This window comes from Cavia porcellus, unplaced genomic scaffold, assembly GCF_034190915.1.
Source record: "Cavia porcellus strain 051 isolate PalLab524CR breed Dunkin Hartley unplaced genomic scaffold, mCavPor4.1 scaffold_25, whole genome shotgun sequence".
In the NCBI taxonomy this organism is placed as follows: Eukaryota; Metazoa; Chordata; class Mammalia; order Rodentia; family Caviidae; genus Cavia; species Cavia porcellus.
In genome coordinates this window covers 12,325,055-12,352,286 of record NW_026947508.1, presented here as the reverse complement: position 1 = coordinate 12,352,286, position 27,232 = coordinate 12,325,055, and the positions used below count along the sequence as shown (strand labels likewise).

Sequence of the window (27,232 nt, the reverse complement as noted above, 5' to 3'; positions counted from 1 at the left end):
ATCTCATTGTAATAACGGATGCCCCTAGTGGTCCCCTCTGCCGAGTTTAAACCTTGGATGCCTAAAGCCGCAGGATCTCTGTCTGCGCATGCGCAGAAATGCGCCCTTCTCTACCTGAAGGATAAGTCTTTCTCTCAGGATTTGGCAAAGTCTCCCCAGAAGAATCCCCTTGCTTGCAAAATCCTGCAGCCTGGATCTGCTTCCCCAGGCTTGTTTTTGCACATCTATAATGTCACAGCTGCCTGTGATAGCCCTGGTTCTTTCCGGAACCAAGTCAAAGCAGTCGCATCACATCAGCCAGATTTGGTTGATCAGCCGTGCATTCTCAGGCAGCCAGGCAAGCAAATGTGCCCATGGCCAGAAACTCCCCGGATGCTGCTGTCTTCTTCTAAGCCCAAAGAAGGGCAAAGTGACGCCCACATCATGTATGTTTCCGTTGATTTATTAGCGAGTAATTGAAACCCAGCTGGACCCATACAGAGCACACACCTAGCTAACACGTGCCTTGAGGAAACCAAGCCCTTACCCACCCTCTGCTCTTAGAGCAGGTTCATTCCCGAGCTGTCCCTTCCAGAGCCGTCTTGGGGCTCTGCAGCATAGTGGGAAGGCTGAGGGCCATGTCCACTAGGCTCTCTCCTCCTGCACAGGGTGGTCACCAGGGTCAGCTCTGTGCAATATGAGACACTTCCTGTCCATGGCCTCAGGCGTCTGCAGATCAACATCCCCAGACACTCTCACCTCCAAGAAATTCCAGGAGCCTTTTGGACAAAGCCAGCATTCTGAATGTCCAGTGGCGGGAGTTTATATGGCTAAGACACAACCATCATTCGATGCATGCCGAGGGGCTTCTACCATGTGAAGGCTCGGACAGGGCAGGACAGAAGTGTGGGGAGTGGGAGCGATGGCCCCACTTTGACCGAAATGGCCCCACACATCCTCCTGGTGGTCCTGTAAATAATGGTGTGATACTAGCATCACTCCAAGGAGCAGGAGGCCACTGGGCCAAAGCAGATAGGTGGTGGGGGGCTTTCTCCGTGAGAACACACAGGACCAGAGGGCTAACGAGATGGATGTTTCTAGACCCCAAAATGAACTTGTTGCCAAACAGAAGGTGTGGGGATCGGCTGACAAAGGGAATTTGGTGGGGAGTCCGCATGGGTCATGTTGACTCACATGGGAGGACACAAGAAATGAGGTCCTTTGTGGGAGGCCAAGAGGATTCATGTTGGGGAGCCAAATGGGTTGCAGGTGGGTGTGGATCCTTTAGGGAAGAGGCTTCCAAGGGCACAGTCACCCTCAGCATTCTGCCTGGAATCTGGGGGTCTCTAGATGCTCACTGTTCAGGGGGCCAGCCTCTGATGCCCCGCCCAGGAAGGAAGTGGGCGGGAGCTGGCTCAGGGCACCATGTTCCACCACTTGAAGTCAAAGGGCTTCCGGCGCACATTGGTGCCGCAGTGCACCTCCCCATGGAGCATGTGGTATGGGGTGAAGTCGTCGATGAAGGTGCAGTGGAGGCCCAGCGGCTCCAGCAGCGAGCGCACCTTCTCCTCCAGGCAGCAGCGGCCGTTGATGATCGGTCCAAAGGGCTTGGGGATGCCCAGGTACTTCCCCAGCACCAGCATATTCACCTGCAAAGAAGTAGGGAGCTCAGCTCTTCCCATCAGTGCCTCCCCCCTACACATCTGCACCTACCCCCAGGACCTGAGCCTGCCTTTCAGGCAGCCTCGAAGATAGCTACTGGCTTATTTCGCACAGTGGGTAAGAGCCCGAGAGCCGGGTGCCCGTGTAAGCTCCGCAGAGCTAGCCAGGGTGGCTAACTGCTTCCCTGTTGGATTGGTGCACCGTGGTGCCCATCATGTATATGCTGCAGAATCCCCACCTCCTAGGCTATCACTGATTGGACCAGGGCAGGTGTCTGACTCAAGATGAACCAATCAGACTGCCTCTCCTAGGACTTAGGAGCTGACATCAGGAAAGTCCAGGTCTCTGCCTGTGCATGAACTACAATGCGTGGTCATCCTCAAATCTGTCCTCAGGGCAAGGTAGCAAACGAATTAAGCTGAAGGAAGAGGAAAAAGAATAGAAAGGAGAGAATCATGTAAACACAGAAACAGGCACCTGTCCCAGCCCTCAGGATTCAAGTCCCTGTGTCAGACCCTCCTCTGGCTGAAGCCAGCTTGGGTGGCCTCTGTTTGTTGTGGACACAAGAACCCAAGCCATTGCCCAAGCTTCCGGGAGCAACACACAGTTACAGGGCCACAGGAAGGAAACATCGGGAAGGAAGTGGGTGACAGGAGGCTTCTCAAGGGAGGGCAGAAGCCAGAAGGAAGCAGAAGGGGAAATGAAGCAATCGTGGTGTGGACAGGCTCCCCACAGCGCTGACGAGGGAGGAGCTGAGCTCCTCTTTTTTTGTTTTTACCGGTACTACGGGGGATGGAACTCACAACCGCCTGCTTGCAAGGCAGGTGCTTATGCCTCTGAGCTAAATCCCCAGCCCTAGCTGAGCTCTTTTGAGGGCAGAGGAAGGGGAGGAAGAGAAGACGCAGGAAGAGAGGGTGACCCAAAGTCAGCACCATCTAGGTGCTTGTGGAGAGAGGCAGCAGCATCCCCCTCAGGGACCCCCTCAGGCCTGGTGGATCAAGGGACTAGGGGGAGCAGCTGTCCTCGGTTTTTAGAAGGGAGATCGTAATCCGGGGCCCCAAAGGCAAAGCCCTCTGGCCCCGTTTTCCCACTCACTGTGGGCTTTTCTCTGATCTGCATTCTACCTCTCAGGTAAGGAGTGATCTGCCCTGCACCAAACTGCCACATGTGTCCTCAGAGAGGTGAGGTGAGGACAGAGTGCCCTTGAGCAGATCAGAGTGAAGCCCCTGGGGAGTAGAGGCCACCCTGGATCACCCCTGCAGCTTCACAGGACGCCTGCTTTATGTGGGATGAATAACTGTGAGCGGGAGGGTCAAGCAGAATAGCCCCTGAGCTCCAAGATGCTTCGGGATTCATACATGCAATGCACAATCATTCAGTCACTCCATGAATGTCAAGGGGTCCCTCCCCTGATGGCTCCAGAGCTGGAGCTTGGCCAGCTGCATGGACCATGGAGATCAGCTCCTGGAAGTCCTGCTGTCAGCTTGGGTATCACGGGACCCCCATCCTTCACTCCAGCCATCACCACCCCCAAACATGACTGCCACCAGTGTCATGGTAGGCCTCCTCTAAGGAAGCCCAGCTCCCCACGGTGGCCTCACCAGGTCAGGGAAGAAAGCCATCGCCTTTTTCTGCTCGGACTTGAAGAGCTGTGGGATGTCAATGATGTCTCGATCCGCCAGGCCCAGCTCCCGTTTTAGCACCTCACGATTCCAATCGATGCAGCTCTTGGGGAGAGAAAGGCCAAGTTGGGGAGACCTAGCCAGTGTGTGTCGAGCACACCAAGCGGTCACATGTGATTGAGCAGTGACAGGGGCCTGAATATCAGATTATCCATAAAACATTATCTTTGTGTCCTTTAGTCAGAATATCCACGGTCTATATCCTCCCCCATAACCCTGTCTAAAATTGGGCTAAAATTGAGAATGTTCTAGAATGTTCTATCCCCAACCTTTCCCTCTAGGTCTCCCACTCTTTCATAGATCTCATTCAGTCTTGTGGTTTGAAACACCATCTATACACTGACGACACCCACATTTCTATCTCACCCCTTCTCTATAAAGCCCCATCTCTTTCTCGATTTAAGACTTGTACCATTACAAGTGTACAAGTGTGTACCTCTGCTGGACATTTAATAACACACGGTGGCATCAGAGATGAAGTATCCATTTCTAGCTGTCGCCCCCATACCGTCCTCCCTCTCGCTCTGCTCCAGTCCCACAGCACGTCCTGCAGGCACTGCCTAGAAGACCTGTCCAGATCGGTCTCCTTCCCACCATGTCCCCAGCAGCTGCAGAAGGCTGCCCTTCCGGCCTGGGCTCCTCGGCCTTGTTAACTGATCTCTTGTTATTTCTTCTCTTCCCACAGCATGGCCTTGGTAACGTCCCTCACAGAAGTTTCCAGGGCTCCAGATCCCTCCTCCTGCATGAGGTTACACCTCTGCCAGGGGGTGGCCATTGCCACCTGCTCCTCGGATGCATGTAGCTCAAGTCAAAACAGGACACTGCAGGCCCTCGGTCAGGGTCCACTCCAATCCAAGCCTTCGTGGCCGTGAGCCTCAGATGTCCCCAGCCCGGCCCACTTTCCACTCAGCCCATGGCCTTTGTACCTGCACAAACTTATTAAAGCTGATGAGGTTTCTATTGGAAAGGACCTGGTCGATGGAGATGGTCCTGACCCGCCTGTCACCTGGGAAGGACAGAGAGACACAGAGGAGGCAAGAAAGGCCCACATTAGAAGGAAGTAGACGAGCAGAGGCCAAGCTCATGGCCACTGGTCTGCTGGGTTGGCCAGTGACTTTGCCATGCATGGGGTGAGTGTGGCTCAGAGCTGGGCGTAGCCACAGTGCTGGGCGTAGCCACAGTGCTGGAGTGGGGTCATGGGAAGGTCTGGCAGCCACAGTGACATGGACTCAAGGAGGCGCTAATGCCCTCAGCCGGAAATTAATTAAGCACCACCCCAGGGCTCTGAGTGATCATCCTCTTCCTTCCACCAATGGGAGGCTGGAGCAGGAGCTGTCTGTCCCTTGCCCCAGGGCCAGCCCTTATGAGTTCACTGAGCACTTGAACAGCTAGTCGTGGGAACCCCACACCAGCATGCCCAGGCCTGCCCTGTGGGAGATGCTGCATGGCAGAGCCCCGCAGAGGCCCGGTCTCCTGCCTGGCTGGCCATGCCCATGGAGTCGAAGCTCTGCATTCAGCGTCTCACCCCCACTTCACAGATGAGGAAACTGAGGTTCAGAGAGGGCAGATGACTTGCCCAAGGGAACACAGCCAGGATGGAAGGGACGCTATGAGCCCAGTGCTCACTCTCGGAGGACCAAGGAAAGGGGAGGGCTTCGGTGTGTGGCCTTCAGTGACTGTCCCTGCTGGGCAGGCTGGACGTGAGATAGGCTCTGCTCAGCCTGTGTCAGGCCTTGTTCACGTAAGCCTGGCTGTCCCAGGAAAGCACAAGGGTCTTCCCCTCCCCAGCCACCGACTAGGTGCATCAAATCTGGGTTGGAGGCATCTTAAGATTTAACTTGGGCTCGAAGGAATCTTGAGATGCTCCCTTTGGGAGCGGGGCTCTGGGGAATGCAACCTTCTGTGTCACTGAGGGGGACATTAGCAAGCAGAGAGCAAGAGACCTGGACAGTTTACTTGGAAACCTCTAAAGCTTTCTCTCAGGTAGATTTGGTTCCCGCAGAACTAATGAAACCTACGGTCTCTCTGACGAAAGACCCTCAGGATCCCAGATTAAAGGAAGGGTCCTGGGACTTGTAGCTCTCCTGGGGATGGAGGGGGGCAGACCGACACCGGGCACTGCAGCCCAGCCAGCCCCGCCCTCCCGGTTCCTCCAGTGCAAAACAAAACTGCCCCATTCCTTGTTCAAAATGCAGGAAAAAGGATTATTAAAATGTTATGGGGTGGGCTGGGGATTTAGCTCAGTGGCATAAGCGCCTGCCTGGCAAGTGTGAGGCTGTGAGTTCGATCTCCAATACAAAAAAAAAAAAAAAAAAAAAAAAAGCTATGGATTTAGGAGTAGCTCAGGGGTAGGGGCTCTCGGCATGGGTAAGGCACTACCCCAGCAGTGACCAAAAAAAGCACTAAAATATAAAAGTGTTCCTTCCTTTCCCCTTTTGACCCCTTGTGTTATTAATTTGCTGGTTATGTGGTGCCCTTGAGGAGAGGTGGCAGTGTGGGGCAGGGTGGGCCCTATAGGGTGGGGTGCTTGGCTCTGACTGTTGCATGTATGCAACCCACTGCTGCTTCCCCACCGAGCCCCCCGTGCTGGGCCAGCTTTGGGGGAGGTCACGCTGAGCCAGCACCTCCCTTTCCTAAAGTCCTGCCACCCCAAGCCACCCCTAAGAGACTATCCCTGGAGCGGTGCAGCCTGCTTGCCAGGGAGGTGCTGGTGAGGGGTCACCCCTGCCAAACTGCCCACCATATGCCCACCGAGGCAGGGCCAGCTGGTCCCACTGCCTTACTCAGCCCCACCAAGGGCAGCGGGGATCTGCAAGGCAAGGCGTGGGGTTCTGGGGCCACCCCCTCCAAAGCCATGGTGCATCTTCCCTTAGGGAGAGGACAGGCAAGCGGCATCAGGGACATGGCACTGTGACCCACCGACAACCCCCTCGAAGAGGAGAGCCCTGCCGTGACCCCATTTCCGCTTCTCTTGGAAGAGCCGGAAGCAGGCAGCAGGACTGGCCAGCAGCATCCGGAAACCCTGTGTGCGGAGAAGAGATCAGCGGAGTCCCGGGCCGCCCCTGGCCGGCGGAGCTCAGCCCCGTCCCAGATGCCTGGACAGGTATGTCCTCGGCCCGTACCTTCCCATCCGGGGCAGGGACAAAACTCAGGAACTCGTCCACGTGGCCCACAGCCAGCCAGTCCACGAAGAGCTCCACGGGTGGCTGCACCTTCTGGGCGTGGAGGAAATTCCGCACCACCTGGGTGACCCTGCGGCCCTTCGACCTGGCCCGCAAGGTCGGAAAAGACACATGGCTAAGACGTACATGGGGTGACAAGAGGCCACGCACGAACCCTTCGATCTCTGACTTTATAAAAGTGCACGGCTTTTGTAAGTAGGCAAGACCAGAAAGGCGTGTTTTAAATTCTCCTCTGGATGAGGCAGACTGGGGACAGGTTGGCCACAGAAGGCCAGGAACCGGGATTAAGGTCCTTCCCTCCCGGGGAACCCTCAGAACCACGCAGACCCTGACCTCAGACACCCATTCCACCCTGGGTTCCAGGAGGTCCTCCTCGCGTTAGACTCAGACCTCTCTGTGCGGCCTCCGCCGCCTGCGTGACCCTGGGGAGCGGTGGCCAAGGCCAGGCCACCCAAGGGCCCACCGCACAGCCCCAGCCGACTGTGAACCTAAATCCGGTTCTGCTCGTGCCTCCTGAGAAAGCAGTAGCACAACCCCAATTTCCTCTTTCTGGGGATCTTATATTTGGGGTCCCCTCAACTCTGGGCTCGTCCATTACTTGAGTCCAAGTCTGTTCTAACCGCTTTGCCAAACCGTGTCTGAATTGTCTTGTTTTATTCTGCAGCAAAGAATTGCTATGAGGGCATTGTTCCCCTTTCCAAGGGCACTCCTGGGGCACGTGTCCTCCCCTCCCTCTCCCCCCTCCCCCTCTCATCCCCCTCTCCTCCCCTCCCCCTCCCGTTCCCCTCCCCCTCCCCCCTCTCCCTCCCATTCCCCTCTCCCCCTCCCCTCCCCCTCCCGTCCCCCTCTCCCCCCTCCTCCTCCCATCCCCCTCTCCTCTCCCTGTCCTCCCCTCCCCTCCCCTCCCATTCCCCTCTCCCCCTCCCCCTCTCCTCCCCTTCCCTCCCCCTCTCCTCCCCTCCCCTCCTCTCCTCTCTCTCCCTCTCTCATCACCTTCTCACTTTTATACCTCCCTACTGCTCTCAAGAAAAGATCCACTATTAGTCGTTTGCATCATAGTATGAACAAGTTTTGACTTAAATGCTTTTTCTCAGGACTGTTGGGAAAAGCAAGTTTTCCTCCTGTTATCATTAACGGATAGGCTCTCGTATCAGCATCATCTATGTATTTCAGAATCACAGACCTGAGTCCAGGCATCGGTTTGCTTTTCCTGTGTGACTCTCTGGGCCCCCTTGTAAAGTGAAGCGGTTGGACCGGAGAATCTTACAGGGCCCTGCTTCCTCTGGCCTTCTCAGACTTCTGGGCAGGTATAGATGGTCTGGTGCACGGCCCACCACCCCACCTCCCCCTTCATTAAGGTTTCTTGGCTTCATTAGGGTTTCTCCCAGGGCTGATGGCCCACTCACCACAACCCCCCCCCCTGGAAGCCCTCCTTGTGCCCTCTCACCCAGGCAGGTTGCCCCCGATGAGGATTCGCCCCAGGGGGTACTCTTTCCCGTTGGCCACCACCGGGGGGCTGACCTCCAGGTTTCCAAAGGAGTCCAGGCCGCTCACAGACTTGTCCCGTGGCTCCCGAGTGACATAACCAAAATCTATACCCTGGAGAGGTGGTAGCTGAGTTAGGGGGCAGTGGGCATCAGGACGAGCTTGAGCCAGCATGCTGGGCTCTGGGCTCCTAAAAGATGGGATGGGAGTAGATACCCATTCTTCAGGTAGAGATACTGAGTCACAGATGGATATGACCCAGGCAGCAATTGTAGCCAAAGTTGGGAGATACTCAGGCCCCGTGACCTGCTGCCCTGCCATCCAGGGTCATTTCTTAGTCCCAGAGACAGAAAAAGGGCTCAGTGGTACTGTGGCTCCATCGGACACTCTGAAATAGCTGCCTGGGGACCGAGGCTGGGGATGGCCCACCGTGCCTTAGGCTCCTCAGGGTCATCTTCTAAGGGACACGACATACCATCAAGGACAAACTAGGGTTACTCTGATCCCAATCCGCTTCCCCATCCAAGGCTGTCAGATGCTCCAGGAAATTCAAATTGCAAATGAGTACGCTCTGCTTAGTGTAAGTCTATCCCATGCAATGTCTGGCTCATTCTTATAGCAAAGTCACTGGTTGGGTTTTGAAATTCAAGTGTGACTGGGCATCGTCTGTTTTGTACCCGGCAGCCGTACCCCCATCCCTGAAGGACGGGCTCCCAGTTCTGTTTCCTGGGCTCCTCTCTCCAGCACGGCCTTTGGGGTGATGGCCCCGGGATCCCTGGGCTGGGCTGCAGTAGCAACCACTTACCAGGATTCTTTTGTAAGGGAACTCCTGCAGCTCCCCGTTCCTTGGGGAGTCGAAGACCACTGGGAAGGTCTTGTGTGGCGCCTCAACGTAGCCCAGCTCCATCTCATCCTGCAGAGGAGGAAGAGACGCCCGCTGTGGACAGCCACGGCTCTCCACCCACGCAGTGCCGGGACCCCTGAGGAAGACTGCACCCCCGGGGTCACCATCGCAAGCCTGTGGGCTCTTGGAGGTGTGGAGGGCAGAGGTCAGGACGTCTGCTGCCTGGAGGCTGGGGGGGGGCACTTGTCTGTGGCCACTTAGCAAGACAGCAAATGAGAACACAGATGTGACCTTGGGGTGTCCTTGTGTTGGGCCAGACAGGGTGGATGCAGAGAGGGTCGAGGTGGTCACTGGGCACCAGCCAGCCCTTCTGGCCTCCACATGGGGTTGGCAGCTGGTCAGTGCCTGGGACCACAGGGGGGCACAAATACCTCTCCTTGGACCTGTGAAGTCCGGGTCAGTTCTGCCTGCACTGTGAGCTAAGTCTCCAACACAGAGCTCACTAGTTTGCACCCAGGAAGCCCTAAACCGTTGTCAACACCAACTCCGCTAACCATTGCCCGAGTGATAGAACAGGAAAGGGAGGATCAGGGAGGTCTGGTTGTCTGTCCAAAGCACACAGCTACTCACGGAGGCTGAGCAGGAGGAGCACAAGTTCGAGTCCAGCCTGGGCAACTTAGTGATTTAGCAAGATAAAAGGCCTGGGACTATAGCTCAGTGAAAGCCCAGGTTCAGTCCACAATACTGCTGGACATTTTTTTTAAAAGTGTCTCCAGCTGGGGATTTAGCTCAGCGGCATAAGCACCTGCCTTGCAAGCAGGTGGTCATGAGTTCGATCCCCGGTACCGATTAAAAAAAAAAAGTGTCTCCAGGTAGTGCCTATGTCTCTTGGGGAACAAAATTGCCTCCTAGTTTGGCTGTTGAGGGCACAGAGCTTGTGCCCCACACCTCAGCCATCCCTCGAGGCCCACCTCAGTGCCTGGCCCAGATCTGGCAGAGGGCAGGTGTGGACTCAGCAACAGCGGGTGTCTAGGTCTCCAGAGATTTCTGGAGTGCAGCTCTGAGTCTTGAACCAGAAAGGGCAGCAGGAACCCCAAAGCTCCAAGCCTCTCTGGCAGGATGTTGGCCTGGTGGCCAGAGTTACCTGAATCCAACGGTCGTTGCGGTTCTCGGTCTGCGGGCAGACGGTCAGCTTGCAGCCTGCCCGACTCGCCAGCTCCGCCACAGCTTCCACGAAACGAGTGTTGTTCCTCACCCTGGGACAAGTGAAGGAGAGTGGCTCAGAGCCGGGGCCTGAGGACTAGAGGGGCCAGCGGGGCCAGCACCCACCTCCTCCAAGACTCACCGGCACACATACACCTCCAGGGGTGGCTGGGTGCTGGGCGTCATGATCCAGGGCGCCACTCGGAACACCGCGGTGTCAGTGAAGATCGGAGTCTCAGAGAAGTCCTGCAGGGGGCAGCCGAGCGCTGGACTCAAGAGTCCAGCCACAGCGAGAATCTGCTCTACAACCTCGGGGCTTAAAAAGCCACCGGCAAGATGGAGCCAAGCCAGCGGTTGGCAAAGAAGCCTGGGGTCCTTGGTGCCAGCAATGCCCATTTCTCACCCTCCAACCCGGCCACCCCTACCTCGTTGGAGTCATCCAGCAGGGTGACATGGAAGGAGACGAGCCCCGGGAAGCCAGCGTCGGGGAAGGAGAGGCCCTCCACGAAAAAACACTCCTCGTCTCCATGGAGACGGGGCACCTCGTAGGACGCTTTGTCAGGGCCCAGCACGCACTTGTAGGCCTCGCAGGAGTCCTTAGGGCCTGGGAGAGGAGGGCGGGGAGCCACAGGAGGGAAGCATAAGGGTATTACTTTGCACAAAGGCCCCACAAAGGAACTTTACCTCAACCCAGCCAATCTGCTTCCAGGTGTGGCTGCCACAGAAACACACATTCAAGTTTGCATAAAAAGCCACACTCCTGATCCTGGGCCCGAGCAGAGCCTGCACCCCACGTCCCATGCAGGAGAAGAGGCTTCCTGCACCTGGCACCTGGCACGGGCACAGACTCACCACACATGTGGAAGACCCGTGCCCGCTGGGCATCGTAACCGGAGGTGTGGAGGACGAGTTTGTGATCGTCAAAGAGGGCTGCAGGGCCCTGGGTCCGCAGGACCATGACGGACATGTCCTCCAGGTCTGTGAAGCCAGACAGAGCAGAGTGACTCAGGGGACCCAGCCCCCCAGCGCCTCCTCCTCCTGTTACCACCTCCCCAGGTCCACGGGTGTCAAGGCCAGGTGTCCCAGCCCCTACTCATGGCGCCTGCATCAAGACCAAGCCCTGATGTTTGGTGTGTGTGACATGTCCTGCTACCTCTGTCCCCTTTTGGGTCCGCGTCTCCTCATGCCTGGAGAAGCCCCGTGCCTGGCACCGGAGGGCAGCTGGGGAGAGGTGGGCTCAATGCAAAGCCCTCCCGGGCATCACACAGGCGAGGCTCTGACACTGCTGAGTCCTCCCCTCCGAAGCCAGGAGGGCCCCATCTCCGCGTGCCCTCAGGGTGGCAGCACCTGCCCTCCCCAGGGCATCGCTGCCTCGGACAGACTCACAGTGTGGGTGGCCCGGAAGGCAAGCCAGAGGTTGGGGGCTGGAGTCTGGATTTGGGGAAAGGGAAGCCTGGGGTCGACACAGACAGAATATGACTTTGGGGATTCTCCTCCCTCTGAGCCTCCATGTCCTTGTCTCTGAGTTGGGGCAATGACACTCTCCAACTTGGACGATTAAACAGGATGTGGGGAAAGAGCGTGGAAGGAAGAAACGTTTGTTTCTAGCATTTCTGCCTCACGGTGGAGTATCTGCAGGCTCCAGGGACACAGGGACAGGCGCTTCCAGCCAGAGATGGGCTTGAGGGCCATCAGGATATATTGGGAGCTGGAGCCCCCACTTCTGCCTGAGGAGCCTGGCCTACAGGGCAGAACCTCTGTGGGGCCGGAGCAGTGACCCTGGACACTCATGGCCCCAGGCAGCCCCAGTCCCTCACCTTGCAGGCAGCGCACGTGCTGGTCACAGTTGTCCGGGACATCACAGCCCAGCTCGTCCCTGTCACAGTTCACCAGCAAGATAGCTCCATGGCCACCAGGCCCCCAGACCCACTGCCGCTGCAATGGGAAAACACAGCCAGTGAAGAGGGGGGTGTGGGCCAGACCGGAGCTTCCTCCCCAGCGTCCCCTGCGAGACTCCTAAGCCTTCATCCTACCCTGTGAGGAGAGCTCCGTTTCACCTAACCACATCCTGCTCAAGAACTATCAGTGGCTCCCTAGTGCCCACACCATCAAGTCCAAGCCACAGCTCTCTGTGATGGTTACCTGTGATGCGCCTCCAGCCCATATGGCATTTCTCTGTAAGCAACCTCCTGGCTACAGGGACACACAGCTCACACCATCTCATCCCTCCACGCCTCCCTCTATGCCTTTGTTTTTGCTGATCCTACACTCCGAATGCCCTCCTCCTGCGCTCCCAGGGAAGCCTTCTCTGCCCGCTTCCCCTCCTTGGCCGCTTCTGCATTCTTAGTGCATTCAGGGCCCCTACAACTGAGCCCAAGGATGCTTAACCGTCCACACCCGCAGAAACACTGTTCCCCCAGATCAGGGTCAGCATGTTATGGCCGGGGACCAAACCCTGCTCGCTGCCCGAGTTTGTAAATAAAGTTTTATCAGAACACTGCCATGTCACCAATTTGTCTTGGCTGTGGCTGCTTCCAAACTATGGTGACAGCATTGAGGCAGTCTGGCCCTCAAAGACTGGTGTAGTTACTCTGTGGTTTTTATTTTTTAAAGATACATTTGCCAATACTTGACCTGGGCTGTCAGAACTTTCTTCTGACAAAGGCTGAGGATCTCTGTGCCTGACCATCTGGACGGTGATTTTTCTCCTGGTAGGAGCCCTCCCCTACCCAGGCCTGGTCCTCCTTTGGCTCCTGTGACCGTAGCAACCCCTGGGAGGCAGAGCCAGGGGACACCTCTAATGGTCTCTCCCCCTCGCACCCCAGCTCCACACTCCTCCCCCTGTCCAGGCCCAGGCCTGGAAGCCCACCTTGTCCACGGAGCTCCTGTCCTTCCTGCCCTCGTAGTTCAGGTCACAGTCCAGGGTGATGTCTGCGGGAGAGGTGGCGGGTGAGTTCCCACAAGGTTCCCGAGGCCCCTGTTCTTAGCCTTTTCTCAGGGCAGACACAACCCAGAGACAGGACTCCGAGGCCTCCTTCCCTCCCTGGACTGGAGAAAGAGGCCTTGGAGAGGGACAGCTGTGGGACCAAAGCCTGGGGCTAAAGGCCACCTCCTCCACGAAGCCTTTCCTGGTGGCCCCTCCTCTGGACCCCCAGAGCCCTAGCTGACAGGGGCACACTGCGCACCGAGCCCAGCTTGCCAGGGACCTCCTTGTCCCCAGTGAAGCTTGGGCTGAGACAGTGAGTTGGGCTTTAGTGTCAGATTGACCCGGGTGTGACTCTGGGCTCTGCTACCCGCTGGCTGTGCTGTCTTTCTAAACCTCCGCGTGGGCAGCTGTCTCCAGCCCCCCAATCCCAGCCCGGGGTCCTCACCTCAGCCCATCTTCACATTGCTCCCTGGAAACCGGGGGAGTCTTACTACCCAAGGGGAATATTCCAGGGCTCAGAACCCGTCTTCCTGCATCTACAAAAACCATCAGAGCTCTTAAAGAAGAGAGAAAGGGAAGAAACAGATTTTAACCAGTGATCCAACGAGAAAAGATACCCATCACCACTGGCCCAGGAGCCCAACAGAAAAAGGCGCAGACAACGTGATTCCTCCCTGGAAACTTCACACAGTGGCACCAGCCCCAGCCCTCGGTGTACGGTGTGCATATTCAGGAGAAGGGACCGTAAGGAAAAGCAAGGAGATGAGTAGGCCAGGAGGCAGTTGTCTCCAGAGAAGGAAGAAGCGCTGTGCTCAGAGGCATGCGTTTGGGCCCAACCTCACCCCTAACTAAAGAAAGGCAAATTCAAGCAGCCAGGAGATGGCGCGCTACAAGGCTGCCCCCGGGCACTGTGGACAGGCGTATCGGTGGCACAGTCATTCTGAAAACCAGCATTTAAAATATGCTCCACCTCAGCCCACGAGCTCCACTTCTGCAAAAGCCGTCGGTAGAGAAAGCATTGGCTGATTGCTTCCCAGGCTTGCATGAATGCGGACCCTCCCTGGTGCCCCCAGAAGGAGGTCCCCGGCCCCACACCTGTGACAGCGCTCAGTTAGTTAGGCAGCTCTGCGTGTGGGTTTTATCCAAGGGCACTTCTCCCCTGCAGAACGGTCGTTCCCATTTTCAGCCATTTCTATTGCTTGTTAGCTCATTTTTACTGGACTTCTCCATAATCTACATGCACTGAGTCAACATATGCATTGCAAATCTCTTCTCCTAGCCCATAATTTGACTTTTTCCTTGCACGTGCTGTAACGTAATATAGTTTTAAATCTCAAGCTTGCCTAATTTACCAACATTCCTTCTCTGGTTTGTGCTTCTTACTGTATTTAAAAAAAAAAAACCTTTCCAAGTTTTAGCTATAGAGATACTATTTTTAAAAATCTCTTCAATTTTTATTTTCTTTTGAAGACAGGGTCTCTCTCACCATGTAGTCCAAGCTGGCCCCAAAACTCACAGCAATCTTCCTGCCTCAGCCATCTTTACCATTTTAATTTTTATCTTGAGATTTTAACTCACGTGAAATTTGTTTCTGACTACGGTGTGAGGTAGGGCCCCAAGTTCTTTTATTCTTACACGATAGACCTCAGGAGCCTAGGTCTGTCTCCAGGCTCTGTGTTTGTGCCGTTGGTTTATGCACTTAACTGCACAAATTTCTGCTGCTTCAGGTGTGAGCGCTTGGAAAAGTCTTGCTATCTGGTACTGTGAATCCTTCCACCTTGTTCTTTATCAAAATCGTCTTGGTGATTCCTGCCTTTTGTGCTTCCTTGTGAGTTTCAGGATCAGCTTCATAGAATTCCATTTAAAACCACTTGTGGAAATTTCACGGAGCTCAGGCTGTCTGGTACGGTTCGGAGCTCTCACACCTCTGTGAGCTTTGCTTCATTTTTTCCCTCTTTGTGTTTCTGTTTGGGTAACTTCTCTCGACCTGTCCTCAGGTCCATCGATTCTTTCTTCAGCTGTGTCTATGGCTTTTCTCCTCTCTATTGCTCTGATTTTTTCCCTTTCACCGTTTCTGACTCTGCTCATCTCTCCGTTTTAATTCCCGTCTGTTCATACGTGTCGTCCACCTTTTTTATGAGAGCATTTCACACGGGCAGCAGGGTCACTTCACATTTCCCGTCTGATAGTTCAGCATCAGAGTCATCCCGCACAGAGTCGACACAGTGCATCAATTTATGGAGAATTTTCAGAAAACATGTAAGTTGAAAAAAAGCAAGGTCCGGTTCCTGAGCTGGACTGTTTGCTCACAGAAAGGGAGGCTGTACCAGCAATGGTACGTCCACCGCCACACAGAGAACCGGGAGTCTGGGTTTATTTTTCAGTGTAAACTCTTTTTTTGTACTACTGAGATTTCTAATGCGCATGTCTTCCTTTGATTTTAAGAAATAAAAGGAATTGACTTTTTAATACAGACCCTGGTCAGATGATTGTTAACCACCAGCTCTCTGCCCTTGGCCAGGGCCTCAGGGCACAGCCCCAGCCCAGCCTGGACTTACCCACGCAGGTGAGGTGGAGCACGGCGTAGGCCAGGGGCAGGGACTCACGGCTGGAGTGGTAGGAGATTTGCACCTGCGGAGGAGAGAGCCCGTGAGCTGGGCAGCCGGCACCTCTGCCTCAGGACAGGCCTGGAGGGGCAGGAGCCTCAGGGACCTCTGTAGCCTGGCCAGGTCTTCCTGGAGCCTTATCCGAGCCACTTAGTCCTCCGTGCCTTGTTTGGCCCATCTGAGAATGGGAACTTCCGGAGGGGTCCGTGGAGGCCTGGGTCCTGGGCCCACCAACAGCCAACCGTGGGGTGCCGGCAGGCCCTGGTCCTCCTTGGGCCTCCGTTTGGCCTTTGTGAAACGAAGGATTTGGACAAGACAGGGTTTAGGAAGTCTGTCCAGGCCAGTGTTGCTATCAGTAAGGCTCAGCAGCCCTGGCCTTGAGCCCAGCACCTCGGAGCTCTGTGACCCTGGTCAGCGCCCTGCACCTCTCTGAGCTGCCTCAAATTTCTTAGCCTGTGAAACAGGGACACAGACAGAGCACGGTGGCACACATTTGTAATCCCAGTATTCTGGGAGGCTGAGGCAGGAGGATGGAGAGTTCCAACCCAGCCTGGGCAACTTAGCAAATGAGTGAGCTCATACTCCCCCGCTAAAAAAAGCCCGGGGTGACAGCCACATTCTCAGCATGGTCGCTGGCCTGCAGCGAGCACCCCATAATGGTTTAGGGTGAAGGTGAAGACACAGATGATGACGGGCGGTTAGAGGCGGGCTCATCAAGGTCCCTGCTGACCCGTGATTCCCCTGGGATGTCGTCCCCAGACGTGGCTCCTTCCACACTCAGGCTCTGAGGTCCTGCTCTCAGCTGAGGCTCAGGGTCTTTAGCCCACAGTTCTGGTAGCCCCTAAACCCTGCGATCACACACTCCACATGCCAAGGTCACACTATGATTTGCTCCCCCAATTTGCAGCTGCCTGGATCCCAAAAGCAGGGCAGGACAAGGAGTCTCTGACCTTCCTCTGAAGGTCACTGTGGCCAGGAACTTAGGCTGGGAAGGTGCCAGCTCAACCCCTAGTTCCACAGGGCATCTGGAGGAGACTGCACAGGCCAGCAAGTCCTCCTGAGCTGCTCTGGGTACTTTATCCTGCCCTTGCCAACCCTGCCACTTGCTAGTGGCTAAACCAAAACATGCCTCTTCTTGGTCTCAGTTTCTTTATCTGGAAAATGGGTCCATTCAGTCCTGCCACACACGCCTCATAGAGCTTGGAGAAAGGCTCATTTAGATACATGGTGGACACAGAGGTGGGGCGACAGGGAACTTGCCCTTGGTGTCCTGGCTCTGGAGCCCCACACAGGGCCTGTGAACTGTGGTTGCCTCTTATGAGAGGGAGATCATTCCCCACTTCTCAAGGCTGCAGTGACAGCTGGAGGAGGTGCCAGCTGCCCAGGGACCACGGTCAGTGCTCCCTAAAGGACCGATTCCTAGAACATTGCTCTAGAGTGGGAAGGGACAACACCTCCTACTACCAACTCCTGGTCTCTTTGAGGGGACATCACTTCTTCCAAGTCTTAAATGTCCTGAAACCCTGCAGATGGAGTCAGGGAGAGCGTGGGTGCGAGGAAGGGAGGGAACTCAGGAAATGTCCCCTGGACGGCGTCTTCCTGGGGAGAAGCAGCATCCCTCTCCCACGATGGCCGTCTCTGTCAATCCCCAGCCTACAGATGGGGAAACTGAGGCCCAGCACAGCAGAGCTGGACAACCCCTCCCTTCTCCAGCGGCCTTGGGAGATGAGAGCACGCGCCAGCTGCTGTCCACCCGCACCAGGAGGACGGGTGATGACGACACCCACCGCATAGAGGGCGCATGAATCCCAGAGGCTGTGCCACAGCCCAGGGCTGTAAGATGTGGTGCTGGGATTCAAACCCCAGCTCCAGGGCCGGGTGCTCACACCCTGCAGAGGGGGTCAGGGGGGCTCCCAGAACCCGGCCATTGCCCCTCCCCCCGGTCCCCGTCCGCCCTGCAGACCCGGGGAGGCTCACATGGCTGTCGTTGAGGTCGTTGCTGGGGGAGTTCATGACCACGATGATCTCCAGGCCCTCGTCAAAGTGCCACCGCCCGACGTCAGCGCGCTGCTCCCGGCTCCTCTCGGCCCCGGGAGAGACGTAGATGTCCACCCCGGGGGTCCCGTAGACCTCGAACATGTCTGTGCCCTCGGGAACTGATCTGGGAAGGACAGGGAGCCAGGGTGAAGGACGTGGCCCTGCTCCCCCCCTCCCCCAGTCTTTTCCAACAGCCGGGGCCACTCAGGTCCCCATGCAGAAGCACACGTGGGCACGTTCCAGGCTCTGCGGCCACAGACATCACTTTGTGTGTTTCCTGACCTCCCACGAGGACAGCAAAGCCTTCAGAAACCGGGAGCCCAGAACCCCACGGTACCCAGATTTGAAGTCAGCAGCGATGAGTGGACACCCTAGCGGTTCTGTGACCCTGGCTTTAAGAAGAGGAGTTTGGGCCCCAAGTCTCCATCTGCCTCCTTGGCAGGTGATGAGGGGTCCTCAAAGTCCCCCCAGTGGCTTAAGCTTTCTATCCCTTTCACAAATCTTCAGGGCACACAGCATCATCCCACTTACAGGTGAGAAATGGAGGCTCAGAGAGGTCTAGTAACGAGCTGGGGTCACACAGCATCAAATGCAGAGCTACGTTTGCACACAGGCCTCTGACTCTGGGCCCAGGCTGTTGGGGACTGTTGCAAGGACACCGGGGAAGACTGGCCTTGAGCTGGTTAAACAACCAGGTGATGATGGTAGGTTCAAAACTCTGGAACTGTGTCTCCCCCATTGCAGCTAGGCTGGGAATCCTGCTCGGAAACCAGCCTGCTCCTCCCCTCATCTTGGGGTCCCGCTGTGGACTGAGCACTGCCAGCAGAAGCAGGTACCTGCCGATCCTGCAGGGAGTGGAGGGCCAGTCTGCCCCGCACAGCCAGATGCCGTTCTGGACCAGGCTTGTGGCTCCATGGGAAACCATACAGGGTGAGGAGCTGTGAGCTGTAGGGGCCGAGGAGGCTTCCTGAGTGAGTCCCCCGTTTGAGTTTCCTTAAGTTCTTTATGCTATGAAATTCTCGCTGTCATCTTGGGAAAGAGGCTCAAGTATTGTGTCCATTTCTCAGGTGGAGAAACTGAGGGTAAATATCCTGCCCCGGCTCACATCACTGGGAAGTGGCAGGCCTTAAGGCTCTTGCTCACCTCTGCCCTGGAGAATGACAGCCCCGTCCCCTCCCCTGCACACTCGCCATGCCAGCCCCTCTCGGCCCATCTGTGCTCCACTCCTACAGTCCTCACGGCAGCGTCAGGACGAGGGGCTAGACTGCCACTCACCCCTGGGGAAACTGAGTCTCAGGATGGCGAGTGAGTCATGCAAGCTCACCCAGCTGTCCCGCAGCGGGTCCTGTCCCCATGTAGGCAGACAGAGCCCCAAGACGCCCTCTTTGCTCTCCTGGTGGGTTTGTGACATTTCTCAAAGTGACTTTTTGCGGAAAGAGGAATCCACCAAACCCAACAGTGTGCAGGCCCTGCCGGGCTCCCTCCCCAGGTCGGCGGCCATGGGCCTGTTTCTCCTTCCAAACTGCCAGAGTCAGCAAATCAAAATGCACACTGACCAGCAGGGCTTGAATTTCAGGTATTGAAAAGTAATGATTTGGGATTGAAATTTAACTAAACATTCTGGATTTTACCCCACCTCACTGCTCTCAAAGCCTGGAATTTCCAGGACTGCCCTAGGTGTGGGCTGGTCCCTGTCAGGAGACACGGAGTCCCCAGACACAGACACAGAGAGATGATAGAGTTAGAGATGGAACAGAAAGAGACATGGAGACAGACGCTGCAGGAAGGGCCCCTCGAGCCCCGCACCCCCGGAAGCTGAGCTGTAGCACCGGGGCAGCCAGTGAGGTTTCACGGAAGTCCCCGGCCCCACACTGTCCCTCAGGCTGCCCTTGATGGCCCTTCTGGTATGAAAACTCAGTCCCTGGTCCCCAGCCCTGGCCTGGGCCACTTCACCACTTCAGCCTGGCCCCCTGGCCACCCCTGGGAGATGCTGAGGATCCCCAGGAAGCCGGGAGCAGCTCTGGCCAGGAGGGCCCCGGGGCAGCGACTCCCATGAGACCTTACGGAGAGCTGGAGCAGGGATGGGGGGGGGCACAGCAGCCCCAGGCCAGCAGGGCCACGGTCACAATCAGGGGTCACAATCAGCCAGACAAGCTTGACTGAGTCACTTGGGCTCTCTGGGCCCCTATAAAGTACTAATGACACCCATGTCAGGCCTCACCGACAGTCACGAGGCTCAAGTCGGGTGATAGAGAGGAAAGGCCTGGAACCACCCAGGCCACCCAGGGCAGGGAGGGCATTATTAAAGTAAATTAAGGTGCAGGGAACAGGTGTGGGGAGGCCGTGGCCAATGAGCCTGTGTCTGAGGTGGCATCCCGGGGGACACGGGTCTGAGGGGACGAGATTTTCCCCTGGAGCCTCAGGAGCTCAAGTGTAGACTCAGGCTACCACAGGGCTGTTTGCATTTCTTCCCTGGGTAATGGGGAGCCAGCGATGGTTCTTGATCAGGAGGGATGTCACAGTGGAGCTGAGACGAAGTGGGGAAGCCTGTGGAGCCCAGGGCCAGGCTGCCTGGGTTCAAACCCCAGCCCTACGGCTCACAGATGTAAGATCTGAAGGGGTGACTCCGCCTGTCCCTGCCTCAGTGGCTACATCTATCTGGTGGGGTGACAAGAGACAGGAGGAGTAGATGTCCCCCAAACATGAGGAATAAGTCAAAGTCAGCCCTCTCTGTACTGCTAGGGAAACTGAGACCCAGCAGAGAGGTGGCCAGGAGCTAGGGCTTCAGACTCCTAGTCCAATGCTCATGTTTATTTCCAGGGGTACAGAACACTCAGTATTAAAATCAGGTGCCCCCAAAGAGACTGATCTCAGAGCCACCCTACCGCAAATGCAGGACCCCAGGAGCAGCAGGGCTGCAGGTACGCCGGGGTCTACACTCCAACTGCTCTGATGTCCAAGGCCCGCGGCTAAGGCAGGGCTGCCTCAGAAAGGCTGGAGGTCCCTGGGGATATAAGGACCCCTCAATGTGAGGGAGCCTACACCCCCCTTGTGTCTTTGTGTCCCCCCTTCATTGCTGAGCATGAGTTCAGGGACAATGATGGTGCGTGTGGCTCCCGCAGCCGTAAGACACATACACTGTCATCCCCACTTTGCAGATGAGGTTCAGAGATGGCAGGTGACCTGCCCAAAGTCACACAACTGACAGGTGACAGAGCCAGGCCTCACAAGAACTCTGTTTCCACTCCTGCGCAAGCCCCAGAACATCCCCTCCGTCAGTGGGCTCAGAGGCCCGACTTCCGAAACAAAACCAAGCAATTCAGGGGCTGGAAATAAGATGCACTGGGGATCAATGAGGACCCCTCTGGGCTGGCCCATGAGGTGGAGAAGACCAAGGCCCAGACACCCCGGATAGCTGCCCCTCCCCATCAGCAAGGTACTCAGACCCCCGACTCTGTCAGCCCCTCACCAGGTTCAGGAAACCTTGGCCCCTTCCAATCTTACTCCCCAGGAGCCCCAGGAAAGCGGCAGCCCCACAAACCTTTCTCCAGAGCCAGTACACTTCCTAGGGTCGAAGCTGCACCAGCCAGCTCCCTGCAGCACAGATCTGAGCTCTGCATCAAGCGAAACATCCAGAGTGGACAGAAGGGAGCTGCTTTGCCACCCCCAGGAGGGGCCTCTGAGGCCTCCACAAGCAGAGTACAAAACCCACTGTTCTAAGCTGAGCTCTTCAGAGCACCAACTGGGAAACTGAGGCCCAAAGGAGCAGGAAGTTGCTCGATATGATGCAGCCTTGGTGACAGAACTGGGGTTCAAATTCAGGGCTCCTGGCTCCATCAGGCGCATTCTGGGTGGCAAGAGCATTTGTCTCTCCTTAGCAGTGCAGCGTCCTCAGCTCTGGGCCTCCTTTTATCCCTAGGGGGCCCTGGAGATGCCACAGTGCTGGACACCCCCGCCCAGCTCAGCGACACTATTTTAAGGTCCCCAGGTGACTCAGATGTGAGCTAGGGTGCAGAACTTCTGCTGGCGGAGAGAGGAGGTTGGCCACTCATGGCCAGGTACAGCCCTTAGGGGTCATTTGCTAACGGAAGAGGAATCTTTGTTAAAGGAGCCCAGGAAGCCTCCCATGTACCTTAAGGGTGAACTCTGCCTTCTGGAGTTTCCAAATGCCGCTTCCTGTGGTCAAGGTGAATGAGCTGTGTGTCCTCAAGGTCAAGGTGGCTGCCCCTGGCTGGCGACTGGCCTGCCTTCAGGAAAGGACTCAGACTGCAGCCCCGCTGCAGCCAAGCCGGTCGGATCTCACACTTGAAGTGTCTCTTGAAGGTGGGGTACACGTGGCCCCATGGAGAGCTCTGAGCCCTTAAAGCCAAGTCAGCCAACACAGAGGTCGTGCAGCCCCACCAGCACCCCCATGCATGCCATCTCCATACATCAGCCACTTGGATCCCTCTTTGAATTGGCGGACCTTGTTTCGAGACTCAGCTCTGTCTCTAACTGGTTTTGTGGCCCTGGGGAAGTCACTTTACACTCGGAGCCTCAGTCTCTCCATCCAGGAAATGGAGAGATGGACGAGCCCTCAGACGTCTGTTGAGCCAGTCTGGGGACTGCTGTCTAAGCCCATCAGGTGACAGCCTCAGAAAGGGTTCACAACTACCTCCACACAGCCCTGGGAAACCCTTCCCGTGTTATGGAACTCAGGGATGGGTCATCCGGGGACTTTGTCCTTGCCAAGTAAGAACCAAGCCAGCTTTCCCACTGCCCCAAGATTTGCATCTCAACACCAATGTTCAGCATGGAGGGCTCCACACGGAGAGGAGGCAGCAGCCCAGCCTCAGGGTCTGCAGCCCAGCTGGGCCCTGCAGAAGAGGACATCTTTGGCTACTGTTCCTTGAGCTCCTTCTTGCATCTGTCCAGTGCAGGCTCTGGTACCAACCTCCAGGCCCCGTGAGGAGCAAAGGAGACACTACAGCTCAGTGCGTGGCGCAGGCACCGTGTTCCGCAATGTCTTCCCTTTCTCACCCTGTGACTCACTGCCCAGGAACTCAGTGGCCAGCTCCAAATCACAGAAAGGCAGGACAGCGGTGCAAACCACCGAGCCCAATACTGTCGCTCGTGCTCACTTTTCAAGGCTCCGGCCGGGCCCCTCTTCCAGGAAGCCTTCCCTGACTGCTCCGCCCATATTCTTTCCAGTCTTCCCCACGACTCCTTCCCCAGCTATGGCTCAGAGGCCGCTCCCCAGACAGCTGGTGCCTGGTAGGCTTGGGGACACTCGAGGCTGTCTACAGGTTCAGGACTGAGCCTTAAAATGATGATGACAAGGGTAAAAATGGTCACAGTGGCTGTGATTAGGTGTTGGCCACAAACAGGGCGAGAGCTGTGCACTGCACACGCATGATCCCACCAACCCTCTCAACAGCCCTTGGCTGCGCTGTTCAAGTCACAACCTGGCTCTACACTCACTGGCTGTGTGACTTCAGGCAGGTCCCTTAACCTGTCTGTAACCTTCGTTTCTTCGCCAGAGATGGCTGTGGGACTCCATTAACATGTGAGGTGCATAGGACGGTGAGTTCTGGGGGGCAGGTGCTAAGTCTATTGCTGATTTTAACATCAGCTGTACCCCAAGATGAAAAATCAGAGACCCGGGTGGGATACAGGATTTGTCCAAAGGTCAGAGAGCTGCACAGCCCCAGAGCCAGGACGAGCCACCACACCTGGTGCCCTTTCTCCAGCTGGCACACAGGACTGGCACATCAGGCTTCTCCAGGCCAGAAGGGACCTCAGCATTAGTCCAGGCGTGCTCCCCTCCCAGGACAGGGGTCCTCCCAAAGCCCCAGAGAGAAGGGGACTGGGGCTCAGCTAGAGCTCTCGGGGGCAGGGACAGTGCCTGCCTGCGAACCTCTGTGGATCCCCCTTACCTGGCCCCCAAAGCCACAGATGAAGAATGGGTGAGCCAGGGGCTCCACCACACTGGGTGCCCTCGTTTGAAGCTGCCGGAGCCCCAGCCCCTGCCTCACGGTCACCCGCTCCCAGCATCCTCTGTGCCTGCCGCTTGGGCTACCCCACCATTGTCCCAACTTGCCCTCTACCTTCCAAGGAAGCTCTGCGGGGGAGGAGAGGCCCCTGCCTTCCCGGGACAGGTCAGACTGGAGACACATCTGCCCGGGGCCATGGAGCAGCTGGGACACTGAATCACCCCCACAGCACACAGCCCCGCAGCGGGCAGTGGCGCCAGGCAGCAGGTCCTCTCGTCCCTCCTCTCCCCTGCTGACCACTCCTTCAGAGCTGCCGAGTCCCCTTCCCACACCCAGGCCCACCCGCCTCAACCAGGCTTTTGGTCCTGGCACCTCACTGGGCTGGACCTGCTCTAGACTTGGTTCCTTCCCTCTATCAGCTCCTCACCCCTCTCATCCAGTGCCACGGGACCATCCTGCTTCCGACCAAGCTCACCCCAATGTTTAGGTCTTAGTCTGGGATACCTGCTCTCAAAGGGGGATTTCACCCTCAGGATGTACTTGGAAGTATCCCGTTTATGGATGTCACAAGGAGGGAGGGGTTAATGAAGGCCAATAAATGCTGCTCAGCCCCCTACACTGCCTGGTCACCCCCACAGTGCTGAGGTTGAGAACCTGGTTCAGTTCAGGCCTGGAGGTTGAGAACTGGCCACATTTATGGGCCTGTACTCTCCCCCTCCTGGCATCCTGGTCACCTGTGTCCAGTACAGTCTCAGACTGGGATCCCTCAAAAGCCTGAGAAGCCAGCTCATAGGTGGCTTCCAGAACCACCGTAAGCATGGTCCCAAACTCTCCTTTGCCTTCTAGGAGGCGGAGTGTAGCTCAGCTCCCAGGCCCACAGCCCGGGAAGGCATAGCCTGGCGCCCAGCGGGGCAGAGCACAGGGCGCTGAGCGCTGGATCTGAATCCCTCCTTCTGGAGGGCTGAGCACAGGTTCTGAGAACCAAGTTCTAAGTCGGATTATGAGTGGGTTCAAGTCCTGGCTTTGACGCTTTAACTGTGAGACTCAAGTAAATGACTTCGGTCTCTGCGCCCCACCTTGCCCAGACTGAGCGCAGGCCAAGAGCTGTCATCAGGGTGAGAGTCCAGCATTTGTGTTCAGGGGTTAAATGCCAGGGGCTGCCAACTCTGAGAGCAGCGCTGGGCGCCTGGCAAGAGTTATAGAAGTAGATGCGATCTTTAAAACCCATTTACGCTGTCGTCAGGCTCACAGGCTGGCCGGGGCTCGTGTCCACCTCCCTCTGTTCTTGTGCGTCTCTTATGCAGCCTGCAGCATCTCTGGATGGAGACACTGTCCCGAGCCCAGAGACAACACCCTGGGGGAGAGTTCACCCACTACAAGCTATTTACACGCTCAGCCTCCCCCGGTTTATGTGCCCTGCTAGAAATGCAGCTAGCCAAGGCCAAGACCTGAAAGTCCCTGTGCCCAAGCAAAGTCTAAGGAGTGTACAACGGGCCAGGCTCAAGCCCAGGGACACTGCGTGGCTCCCACCAAGAAAAACCAGCGGGCGTCATAACCAGCCAGGATCTCTGGCTCTTACCCATATATGTCCACGACGGTCTCCACGCCAGCCACACACACAGCACTGGTGGGATGCTCCAGGGACACACGCACAATCCTTTGCAGCGACATCCTGGCCTTGGACTGGGTTAGGGCCAGCAAACCCAATGCTGTCCCAGAGGTCCCTTGAGATTTAGTTTAAAAGTCTCTGGCCCCGCCCTTCCAACACAGGATGCAAGCTTATTGGCTCCATGCATGAAAGCCCAGCCCCTTCCCAGGGTCAAGAGCTCAGGATTGGCTGGAAGGGACCCAATATTTGCATACAAACCTGTGGCTCCCACTCTGGCACCTGGGAGTTAATTTCTTGCTCTAAGGGGAGCAAGTCCCCACAGGTACCCGCCCAGGGCCCTGGGGGTTGTGGGGGGCAGGGGAGGAGGGTAGAGATGTGTGGAATTGATGTCGGCCCTTCCTCACCCCCTCTTCCTCTTTTCCTGCATTTTCTGAAGCAATAGGGTTTCATGGGAGTTGGTGGGAATGCAGATTCCTGGGCCCGCTCCTACCTGACACAGTGGTTAGAGGGGCTGCTGGCATCTGGATCTGAACAAGGACTCTAGAGCGTTCTAACACCCTTGAGAAACAGTCTTTTGCTTTAGAGCAAGGGCTTTAAGGCAGATGCCTGCCCCTCCTAGCCTCTTCCTGTTCTGGGTCACTTCATTGCTCTGGGCCTCAGTGCTCCCATCTGAGAAATGGCTGCTGTGAGGCTAAGATGGGCTAGTGTTGGCTGATTTCTAGCACGGAACTTGGCCTCGTCCGGTAGCCTTTGTTATTGTTATTATTAGGTGCCAGAAACTTCAGAAATAATGAGATGGAAATCATCTGCAGCCAAAGGAGCTCAGAACATCACCCTAGAAAGTTCACTTGTATTGTGGGGAAACCGAGGCAAGAAGAGGCATCCAGGCTCCTAGAACAGCAGGAGCAAGGGTCTGGGAAGAGGAGTCTTGAGTTGAGCCAGGCTCTACCAGGCAGTGGTGAGGTGGCACTGGAGGGGAGGGGAGCTGTGTCTCTCTCAGGGCCTCAGTTTCCTCATCTATGGAAAATGTCACTCGCCCCCAGCCCTGGCAGAGATAATGGGAGGACGCGCCATGCCTGGCAGAGGCTGGGAGATGGGGACAGAGGTTTCCTCCCTTCTCCCTGGTGGTGCTGGTCATCCGGCAGCCAGGGACAAGGATCTGCTCCCCCGAGTCCTCAGCTGGGCATTTGCACTGCCCTGGATCTCAGCAGGACCCTGAGACAGGGCTCCAATGGGACAGCGCTCCCCATGGGAAGAATGTTCTTTTCAAGGAGCGGGGAAGGCACTCTAGGTCTAGAGCAGCTTCTTTTATTTCAGCTGTAAAACAGCCTGGTGGCCAGCTCAGCCTCAGATAGGAGGTAGTGCTCAGGAAGAAGTCCTCAGTCTCCCCGGCTCGGAGCAGATTTGGGGAGCAGGTAGGGAAGGTGGAGGTTTTCCCAGCTGCCAGCCTCCTGCTCAGACTCTGTATCTGCTTTTGCAAGTAGAACTGTGCCTTTATTTCCCCCGTTAGTACTGGCGTTTAGAAACAGGTCCATGGTTTGTTTAGACTAAAGTGCCAGTGGCTGATGGACAGTGACTTCTTGCCTCTCAGTCCACGGCAAAAGCTGGGATAAAATTAACCAAGGACCGGGTGTCCAAGGGTGTCCTCTGAAGCAGCAGTGAATGGAAATGAGGGGCCATGTTTTCAGGCCCCTGCAATCAGGTCCTTGAAGGCTCCGCGGTTGAGTGGAACCTGGGGGCCTGTGCCCTGCCACCATCCCTGCTGAGTCCAGCCCTCCTCCCCTCCTCCCTCCCGATCCCCAGGGCAGCCCAGGGGAGAGCGAGAGAGGAAGTGGCAGGACACATCCCTCCCCGATACCCATCTCAGCTGGGCAGTCGGCCCCCGGGCACCGGGCATGTGCTGAGCCAGGGCTCCGCTGACTCAGCGGCCCACCCGGCACTCCTCGATTACCTTGCAGGGGCACACGGGGGCTCCCCGGCTGGATGGGCCTGGCAGGAACTGAGCCCGGGGTGGGGGAGTGGGCAGAGCCCCGCCCTGTGTCCCC

The 27,232-nt window shown here is 56.7% G+C and overlaps 1 protein-coding gene across 1 annotated transcript; it reads right to left on the bottom strand.

The window, feature by feature from the left end:
* Positions 1-421: 421 nt before the first annotated feature.
* Padi3 (peptidyl arginine deiminase 3) lies at positions 422-25,271 on the bottom strand. Its single transcript, XM_063235602.1, has 16 exons — positions 25,158-25,271; positions 17,547-17,730; positions 15,522-15,594; positions 12,907-12,968; positions 11,855-11,972; positions 10,890-11,015; positions 10,463-10,641; positions 10,180-10,283; positions 9,979-10,090; positions 8,796-8,903; positions 7,953-8,104; positions 6,446-6,590; positions 6,243-6,345; positions 4,250-4,329; positions 3,243-3,368; positions 422-1,628 (listed from the first exon to the last, which is right to left on the bottom strand). The coding sequence occupies exons 1-16, from the start codon at positions 25,247-25,249 to the stop codon at positions 1,395-1,397; spliced, it is 1,998 nt and encodes a 665-aa protein (XP_063091672.1). The 5' UTR covers positions 25,250-25,271; the 3' UTR covers positions 422-1,394.
* Positions 25,272-27,232: the final 1,961 nt, after the last annotated feature.

Coding starts and splice junctions, on each gene's coding strand:
- Padi3 (XM_063235602.1), bottom strand. CDS start 25,249: ATGTCGCTGCAAAGGATTGTGCGTGTGTCCCTGGAGCATCCCACCAGT. Junction 10,642..10,889: donor ACGGGTCTTCCACATGTGTG/GTGAGTCTGTGC, acceptor CTCCTCTCCCAG/GCCCTAAGGACTCCTGCGAG. Junction 1,629..3,242: donor TGGCTTTCTTCCCTGACCTG/GTGAGGCCACCG, acceptor ACTTCTTTGCAG/GTGAATATGCTGGTGCTGGG.